Below are 9,884 nucleotides of genomic sequence, written 5' to 3' on the forward strand. Positions count from 1 at the left end.
TGTGTATTTTAATAGTATAACTTAAACAGATTTTCTAAAGCAAGGGTTTACTTGGCAATAGAAATGCAGTGGCAGTTAAAAATTAATCCCAGGAAGTTTTTGAGCTGGGAAATAAATGTGATCTCTTCAGGGTACTGTTTTGTCTAAGTCAGTCAAAGTTTTCCAGGGGAACATTTTTGTATCAGATTTTACATTCTTCTGTAAGTTTAGGTGTTGTAAAGTTCTCAGTCCATGCTGGGTGCTCCGGCAGAGCGCAGCCGTGCTGCCCTCGCCCTTGGGTCAGAAGCTGGCCCAGATCTTGTCTGAGAACTTGTGGGATGACTGAGCCTTTATCCCACTGGATTTCGTACCTGCCCTGTTACCACGGGCTTCAGGATCCCCCTCTTCTCTGGGTGTTGTTCTGACCCTTCTCTTGGTGTTCCCCAGCCTGCACTCCCGTGGGGGTGTCTCTCCTGCGTGGGCTGTCAGCTGCTCCTCCAGGCTGTTCACACAGGATTTCACTCACAGGCAATTTTCAAAGGTTGACAGTGAGTCAGCTCTGCCTAGAGACACAGCAGCAACTGGTTCTTTGCACGTGCTGCTGTTGTTTGTTTAAATGGAATAACTGGGTTTTCACAGCCATGGCCCATAGCCACTGATGGAAAAATTGCATGGAATAATTACCAAGGAACTTGTGTTGCAGCGTGGGGATTCTTCTCCCATAGTGCTTTGATAAGTAATGTTCTAAAAGATCCTTCAGAAAATAGACAAAATGTGAAAGAACCATCCATATTTTGGGATGGAGCAGACAGCACCTACATTCCACTGCTCCAGAGCTGAACGAGGCCTCTGGGACACAGCATTTTGCCCAGAATTTCTTGCTATCCTCAGGGTTCTATCAAATTAAGTCTGTCTGTGCTGTTGATGAGCACCAGGTTAAATACTGCTTAGAGAGAGAACTGACAGCAACCTGAACACCCTCCTGCTGACTCAAGAGCTCTGAGAAATGACTCAAATTAAGTTAGGACAAACTGTGGCACCGTCAGCCAAGCTCACCTCTGTGCAGACAAGTCACTGATCACAGGGATTTGATTTGATGAATAGCTTAACTATTTGTTTTTACAGAGATTTCATAGAATCATGGAAAGGTTTGGATTGGAAGGGACCTTAAAGATCATCTAGTCCTGACCCCACTGCCATGGGCAGGGACACCTCCCACCAGAGCAGGTTGCTCAGAGCCCCATCCAGCCTGGTCCTGAACACCTCCAGTGATGGAGCATCCACAGCTTCCCTGGGCAACCTGGGCCAGGGTCTCACCACCCTCATGTTGAAGAACTTCTTCCTCATTTGTAATCTAAATCTCCCTTTTTCCTGTTTGAAACCATTACCCCTCGTCATATCACTGTGAGGGTTTTTTCCTCTGAGAAGTTCTGACAGTTTTCTGAACCCTGGATGAATGCAGCACTGGCATTAACAGACAGAGGACCCTCTGTCTCCCTGCCTGTGCCTGCCTTTGCCCCAGATTGCAAGTTCTCTGCAGTGAGTTTGTGCCTTGCTCTTGGGCTCCCTATGTCTGGCAGTAACACTAAGGTAGAATATGGGTTTTGCAAGTTTTCAATAACTTTTACACTCTTTTGTTAATGGTATTGATTATAAAGGGTCTTTGACTTTCACCAATAATACAATGTCCTAAACTGGGCACAGTCTTGGATAACACTCACCCGTTCCAGAACACTGCTGCTTATTCTTGGGCAAAGTCCTGCTGGAGAACTTTGAAATAAAAGTCAAGGAATGCACGTAGCTTTTAGCACTGTACTTAGCATATTAGTATCTCTTTTACTGACAAATCTGAAGTTATCATTGTAAATTGTCTATTTTGTATAGTTTCTAAATGTGTTTGGAGTAATGAGTTGGCATAGAGTTCAGACTATATTAATAAATGAATTCTGTGACTCTGGGTCCACTTTTGCCTGGTGCTCTACTGTTTAACAGGATGAATTTGCTTGGCTCAGGGTCTTTTTGCTTAGATTTGACTCAAAACCTCTCAATGCAAATAAAGCACCTACTCCATTTCCAGCCTTAGATACGCCTGTATAGATATTGATTGCTGCTGTGATGATGCATTGCACACCCCTACATGGAAAGCTTCTGCTGCCTTTGGGTGATCCCTGCTTGCTTCCGTAGCTTCTTGCTGATTTTATTACTTCTATTATTTTCATCATGGATATCTGGAAAGTATTTGTAGGAAATGAACCATTTTATTATTCTTGCCTTTTTTTAAAGCACGTGAAGTATTCTGTCTGTACTGAAATACATTTCCCAGCTGTTGCTGTCTCCAAGCCATGACAATGCCAAGGGATGGTGCTCGGATGTCCCTCCTGAACCTCCTCATCCCCTGCACTGTGTGAATTTGAGTGCAAATGAAGTGACAGAAAACATTTAGAGTTTGTGGTTTAACTGTTTTGCTCTGCAGAGGTGTCACACAAACTGCTGTTTCATCTGACCATGTTTCTAGCTCTTGTCTACCCCAGGAGGACCCACGTTAGCTGGCGTGCACCTCGCACCACGCGTTTGGGGGTGCCTCCTGCCCCACCCAGCTCCAGCACCCTGACAGCAGCCGTGTCCTCTCCCTCCTCCAGGCACAGCCGTGTCCTCTCCCTCCTCCAGGCACCCAGGACAATGTAGAGGGCTGAAGCAGGACGAGGAGCCCGGGGCGAGCGCTGGGCAGAGGGCCCCCGGGCAGCACCCTCCCCGCCGCGCCTTCACCATGTCCAAGAAGGGCTCCAGCAGCCGCGGCAGAGGGGAGAAGCCGGACGCCTTGGCAGCCTTGCAGGCAGCCAATGAGGAGCTCAGGGCCAAGCTCACCGACATCCAGATAGAGCTCCAGCAGGAAAAGAGTAAGGTGTGCATCCCCCCCCCAAGCGGAGCCAGGCCAGGCTGCTGCCTCTGCCCCCGGCCGCTCCTCGCCCCGCTGCTGGGCAGTGTGGGCACCCAGAGCTGGCCTGTGGGAAACAAGAGGGAACCCCGCTACTGCAGCTGTTTGAATTGATCCCCTAATGTTTATAGCACCTGTAAAGAATCACAGAAATTAATCAAATCTCATTTGCTTGGAAGAGACCTTTAAGGTCATGGAGTCCAACCGTTCCCCATCCCTGCCAGGTCCCCACTGCCCCGTGTCCCTCACCCCACATCTCCACGGCTTGGAAACCCCTCCAGGGGTGGGGACCCCCCCACAGCCCTGGGCAACCCCTTTGGAGATGACATTTTTCCTAATGTCCAACCTACACCCCCCTGGTTTTATGTGCCTGTGTGGTACAAAAGACCCCTGAGAGTGTGGGTGCTTTGGTGGCAGGGCTCTCGGTGGGAGAGCTGAGCAGTGGGGTGGCCAGTCCCTGGGCAGGCAGGACTCGGCTGTGGGCAGCACGCTTGCTCCCCATCCAGCAAGAAATGAACTTGAAAAATCACATGGCTAAATGCCAGCAAAAATCTGGAAAAACAAACAGCTGCTCAGAACAGATGGCACAATTGTGACGAGCTGAAAGCTGTCCACGGCTTTTGTTTCTCTGACTGCAATTTTTTCTGGTAAATATTTACCTCTTGCTGAGGATGGCCACACTGAGGGGTCTGAGGGCAGTTCTGTGCCATTCAGAAATTCTCTTTCATGATTTTCCTCTTTCACATTTACACCAATTTAATTTGGATTTTGTGTTCAAAATCCCCCAAACTCTGCTGGCTTACAGCTTGCAGGTGTATGGAAACAGGCCTCAGCTCTGCCTCCTGCTCTGACTGCCACAGTTTAGGGAGCCACAGTTTCCCCCCGAGCCTCGGAGCGAGCGCTGGTGCAGCCCCAGCCTCTTCTCTGAGAGCTTTCAGCCACAGCCTTCAAACCACTGCTCAGTCGGGGCATGGAGAACTGATTTGCTTTTCCCTTATCCTCCAAATTAGTTTATCAGTATAAACTTTGGTGTTTTTTTCATTTCAGAAACGCACTACCATGCAGGGACAGAGTGATATTCTGCCTTTTTCCCTTAATTTGCATCATTATTAGGCATTGTAGACTATGAATCCAATTTTTAAGGAAGCTTCTAAGGGGAGGGGTTGTGTTTATACGTATAAAAACAGAACACCTCTTAATCCTCTTGTTGTGAAGCAGCACTTGCAGTTTTAAGACTGAAGACCCTTGTTTCCTCCCCCCTGCCCTCCCAGCCACTTCTCATTATGGCATTTTGAGCTTACAGCATGGGTTTAAATTGAAATGTCATCTGACCCTTCTGCAGTCAGGTACAGTTAGTTATTTCCTCTGAATAATTCATTGCTTAAAAAGCACCTGAGAGGATGCAATTGTTTAGGGCTTCACAGTGGCTTGCACAGAGCTCTTTCTGTCTTGCACACTCGTGTGTGCACAGCACAGTGTGGATTTGTGCACCTGAGTGTGCTCAGCATCTCACTGCTCACACGTTCCTTTGGGGATGTGGTGTGAGAGCTGCTACAGAAAGCCAGCTAGAAAATAAAGTCAGGGCTCAAACTTACTCCACAAGATGCTGACTGACTCCTAAATGTATAATCTCCAGCATCAGTCTGTTTCTAGCACCCCTGGCCCCCACGTTAGCTCAGTTCTGAGCATCCACTTGCTCTAGTGTTTGGGTAGGGACGGGTCCTTCACCTGGGTGTGGTGCCTCGTGCATAAATTTATGATACTTATATTGTGTTAACTCACGCGTTTTAGGCACCGAATTGGGCAAATTAAAGTGTCTGTAGGATTTTAAGGGATTATTATTTAATTATAAAAATAGAATCAGCTTCATTATATAATTTAATTATAAAAATAGATCAGCTTAGACTTTTATCCTCAGTACCAAAAATCTGCAAAGTCAGAATGATACCTTTTTGTTCCTCTTTCTCTAAAAATGCAGATATTTCCACTTATGATGGTTTCCAGGGAAAGAAATGTCTTTGCTACAAATTTCTCAGGCTTCTTTTTCTTATTTTCACAACTTACTTTTCCCTTACAAGAATTCTCCAAGTTGTCCATAATGTCAGAGTTCTTTCCTTACACCTGCATGGTTTGGTGTAAGGTGTTCTCATTCTGAGGCAGGCTGAGGTGTATTCCTAGCAAGGAAACCTTACTGTGTCAAATGAGGAAGAAAAATGCATCTATTGGGAAAAAGCAATGTTTTCCCAATAAACATCTCAGTAATTAAATACAATGTAGTGAACACCCACTTCTTAATTTTGTCATGTTTTTTTTTTCTCCCCAGGAATGCTTCAGGAGAGTGAACTGCTCTTCTGTAAGCCTCGAGCATGAAGGCTGTGAGGCAGAGCTCAGTGAGCCTAGTTTTACCCAGAACCTCATTAAAAAGAGGATGTTTAATATGTAGTAAAGCATTTGATCACAAAGAATGACTAAAACTCCAAACAGGTAGCTCTGTGTGAGGTATCACTGCCTGACTGGGCTTTCGCTCTAGGGCACAGACGTAACAGCACTAAGGGCTGATATTGTTAAGGGATCTGTATTAGTTTTAGATAATACCATAATTTGTATTAATCATTCTGTTGATTAAAAATATTTTTATGTGCCTTGTAGGTCAGCAAGTTGGAAAGAGAGAAAAATCAGGAGGTTAAGCAGATCAAAGAGCACGAACAGCATAAAAGTACAGTGGTGGTGACAGAGCTCAAAGTCAAACTTCATGAGGAGAAAATGAAGGAGCTCCAAGCTGTGCGAGAAACACTCTTGAGACAGCACGAAGCTGAATTACTTAGAGTAATAAAAATTAAAGATAACGAAATCCAGAGACTACAGACCCTTCTCAATGCTGTACGTGACGGGGCTCCCGACAAGGTGAAGACGGTGCTGCTGACGGAGGCGAAGGAGGAGGCCAAGAAAGGCTTCGAAGTGGAGAAAATAAAAATGCAGCAAGAAATTTCAGAGCTGAAGGGAGCTAAGAAACAAGTGGAAGAGGCTTTAACTATGGTCATCCAGGCTGACAAGATTAAAGCGGCAGAGATCAGGAGTGTCTATCACCTGCACCAGGAGGAAATCAGCAGAATTAAGAGGGAGTGCGAGAGAGAAATCCGCAGGCTGGTACGTGTTGCTCTCTGCAGCTCTGCTGTTACTGGCACGGCTGTCACTGGTGGGAAGCAAATGCTAGTTCAGTGCTGGGCTCAGACAGGTAACGATGCCCATTCAGACTGGTGGAGAATGCTTCTCATCTGGTTTATATTTACTAGTAAAGATCTCAAAATGTTTTTTTAAAATCCATTAGGATGTTTTAAGGAACTTCTTTATCTATGTCAGTGCCTATTAATATTGTTTACATTTCAGGAGTCAGGCAGAGGCCTTGGGTTACTAGCTGGTTAGGGGAGGTCTACAGAGCAGTCATGTTTCTTGGCCCATGCCTCTGTTTCCCCACTGTTTGTTCCCTGCTGATCCTCCTCGGTCACTCCCCTTCCCTGCCTTTGCTAACTCCTCCCATAACGAGCTTTATACAGTCCAGAATGCTCTTTCTTCTGCACCCCACTGTGAGTCTTCTAGCCTGTAGGCAATGACCCCAGTGACTCTGAAAGGCATTCAGGAAGGGGTTCCTCCCTGAGACCCACCTGGCTGGTTTCTCCTGGCCAGGTGCTGATGCTTCTCCCTTGGTGGCCCCATGAGCAGCGACTCAGCAGGGTCCCCACCTCTGGGTTACTGAGTTCCTCAGCTGTCATTGCTCATCTAGATCTTCACTGGGTCTCTGTGTGTGTGATCAGCCTTCAATAACCTCATTGAACCGTTTGAGTCTCGGGTGCAGCAGCTTGAGTCTCAAAGGCTACATGCTCATGGCTTTGGAGTATCCCTCCAGTGTGTTTGGAAACATTGGAGAGATTAAATCCGATCGTGTTGCTTGGAAAAGGGGAGAAGTCCCTGCAGGAGGGAGCTCTTTCCAAGAAGGAAGTCTTTGCATGAGAGCCTGGCAGGCCACCAACATTTCCTGGGTTTTAGGAGGGTTTCTTCTCCACCACCAGCTCTGACACTCGCCTTGCGATTCGTGGCCTGGTGAGGGCAGAGCTGGGGTGCAGGGCTGTGTCCCTTGGCTCTTGCTGCCATTCCCAAGGACACAGGAACAAACATAACACCCATACTCTAGTGAGGTATATTTTGAAGTCTCATCTCAGTATTTATTTGAAGTCACCATCTTTTTATGTTTGCCATGGTTTTTTATAGCATTCAGTGTCTCAGGATAAACTCATCCACCTCTCTTCTAAGTCATTAGCCCTTGACTGTTCTCCAAATCCTAAAAAGGCATTTTGAAACACACGTTAGCTTGCAGACTGGCCCCAGGTCACAGCACGGCAGTGCAGCCATGCCTCAGAGAACGTCCTGCAGAACCTGCCCACCACAGGCCTGGCACCAGCTCCTCAGGATGCAAACCCCCCATGCTGCTGCCCCAGGCAGGGCAGTGCTCTGTGCCCTTCCTCCAGCCACCCCCTCAGGCTGTCAAGGGTTCTTTCCTCTCATAGGTTATTTTATTTTTATGAAGAGGATATTAAAATCACTGATAACCAACTGATCTATTGATACTGCTCCAACATCCTGCAGTGTAAGTACTTTCTTCTCCAGACACACATTACTAGATGCATTGATTTAATCCATCAGAAAGGATGGCTGATGCACATCCTAAATAAACCTGCTGTGTTACATGAAAAGTCCACGCTAATGGCCTCTGAGGTAGAAGCTGTAAAATAAATATGTCCTTAGTTATAAGGAATAAAGTGGTTTGAGGTTGTTTTCTAAATTGCCTTTGAAAATCAAACTTTTTAAAATTCCTGCTTGAAAGACTCAGATTATCTAACTGTAGTAATTAAATTACATGATGCCATCATTTTCCCAAGCCCTGAGTGCTTCCTGAATGACTTTAAGTACTCTCAGCTCCATTGACTCGACCATAATTGATTTCAGTGGGAGCTGCTGGCTCCCAGCACCTTGCAGGCAGGGTCCTGCCCTTTTGGGGGAAAAGCCAGTGCCACCTTGTATGAGAGAAGCTCTGCTCTCCATGAAAATGAGGCAATTCTCAAAACACTTAAACTGTTACTGAAAACCAGCACTCTTTTCCCCTCCTAAGATAGGTCCCACCAATGAAATGAGCTCACTGAGCCTCCCCAGGGTTGCAGTAGAAACACGGGCTGGCCCCACGTGAGCAGGTCCATCCACCCTGCTGGTGGGATGGCACCTCCACGTAACGTGGGCAGGCACCCAGCCCGGGCTGCCAACGGGCCCAGGTCAGCTTTCCAAAAGCTCCCTGATTCACCTGCCACGTGTTGTTCAGTCATTGTAATCAAAGGGGCAGTAACCTTTGAGCAAATTTTATTTCACACAGATTAAAACTGCTTTTTCGGTTTAGACAGCACAGAGAAAGAGGAGTTGTGCCCATTCATGTTTAGCTTTGCAATGATGTGAACCCTTTTAACATAAACTAATTTTCTGAAGTTATTTATCTGTGATGCATAACAGTTTTTCATGTCTAAGTTGCATACATCTACACGGGCTCAGCCTGAGGGAAACACTTCCATACAGAGTCAGGAAAAGATTGCTTTAAACAGGTGAGTTAGTGCTAATCCATTATTCTCCTTTCAAACTAAAACTGGGGCTCTTTATTGGACAGACAGGAATGCATTTGTTAACGCCTCACTTTAGACCTTTGGAAAAATGTTGGATGGCCTTTAAAAAACAAATGTGGTGGAAAGATAGAGCTGTGAAAAGGAACCGTACGGCCATCAGGTCTACCTCAAGCAAACTGGAGTTTATTTTGGTGCTCAGCACTGTGCTCTTTTGTCAGACTTGGCCGAGGGACATGCAGGGTGAATGTGCTCAGGCTTTCAAAATAACCAGCTCTGCTATCAGCCTGTCAATTTTACTGACTTACTACAGCTCTGAATGAAGTCAAATTGTCTCATCAAGCCCAAGCCAATGCCAGTGAATGAACTTTGTCCTCACCAGGTTTCTGAGGGGAAATCCTGCATGTTTGCCCTTCTCCAGAGACCTTGGTGAAGCCATGGCTGTACTGCCACAGAATGATACCAAGGTTTCAGCTGGAAAAGACCTTTAAAGATCATCAAGTCCAACCGTTAGCCTAACTCTACCAAGTCCACCACTAAACCACACCCTTCAGCACCACATCTCCACAGCCTTAAAATCCCTCCAGGGATGGGGACTCCACCACCTCCCAGGGCAGCCTGGGACAGGCCTTCCCAATGTCCAACCTAAACCTGAGACCGAGAGGTTTAATAACCTGCTCTAATGCCTCAGGTTAGAGCAGTGTACACTGGTGTGGGGATGAGATGTCACAGAGGAAGGGGAGATCTGTCCTCTGAGCATCTCTCTGAGCCTCTGTGTTTACAGACACTTCCCTCAGACTTCTCTCCAAGGCAGGGGTAAATCCACAAAGGTGTCTCATTTAAAGGACAGCATCAGATGAAAAGTGTAGGAAGCTGACATTTTAAATATTAATTCTATTGGTGATTGATTTAGTCTTTTTCTTCTCCCTTTTATTCCTTATATGGTGAAAAATAACCATATTTGGTATTACAAAGGTATCTCAGCAGTCACCCTGTACAGAAAGGTGTATCAATTATTCAAGGTGAAGACTTCAAAGGCCCCGGGAAGATCTCAGGGAGAGATTCCCCAACCAGGGACCCTACGTGCTGGGTTCACAATCACGATGGAAATAATACATTTAAAAAGAGTCACGTGGGTTAAACCCAGCAGGGTGTCAGACCGCGCTCGGCATCGCCCCGGGCAGCAGAGGGAAGAGCACACTGAACCCTGCACGGGATTACTGAGCAACTGGCACCAGCTCTGCTGACGGGCTGCTGGTTAATTAGCGCTCCCACGTAAATATCCCTCCGGCCGAGGCCGCCCGGCAGAGCTG

At 46.6% G+C, this 9,884-nt stretch overlaps 1 protein-coding gene across 1 annotated transcript in view; it reads left to right on the forward strand.

Annotated features, from left to right (window-relative positions):
- Nucleotides 1–2,746: 2,746 nt before the first annotated feature.
- The window catches only part of LOC103768157 (janus kinase and microtubule-interacting protein 3-like), a gene marked incomplete at its 3' end in the record, with an annotated part of 14,764 nt that continues 7,626 nt past the window's right edge, over nt 2,747–9,884 (forward strand). Inside the window, exons 1-2 of the mRNA XM_008935294.1 lie at nt 2,747–2,881; nt 5,564–6,061. Of these exons, the coding sequence (XP_008933542.1) occupies nt 2,747–2,881; nt 5,564–6,061 (633 nt within the window). The remainder of the gene's footprint in view (nt 2,882–5,563; nt 6,062–9,884) is intronic.

Source organism: Merops nubicus, unplaced genomic scaffold, assembly GCF_000691845.1.
Source record: "Merops nubicus isolate BGI_N331 unplaced genomic scaffold, ASM69184v1 scaffold12002, whole genome shotgun sequence".
NCBI lineage: Eukaryota > Metazoa > Chordata > Aves > Coraciiformes > Meropidae > Merops > Merops nubicus.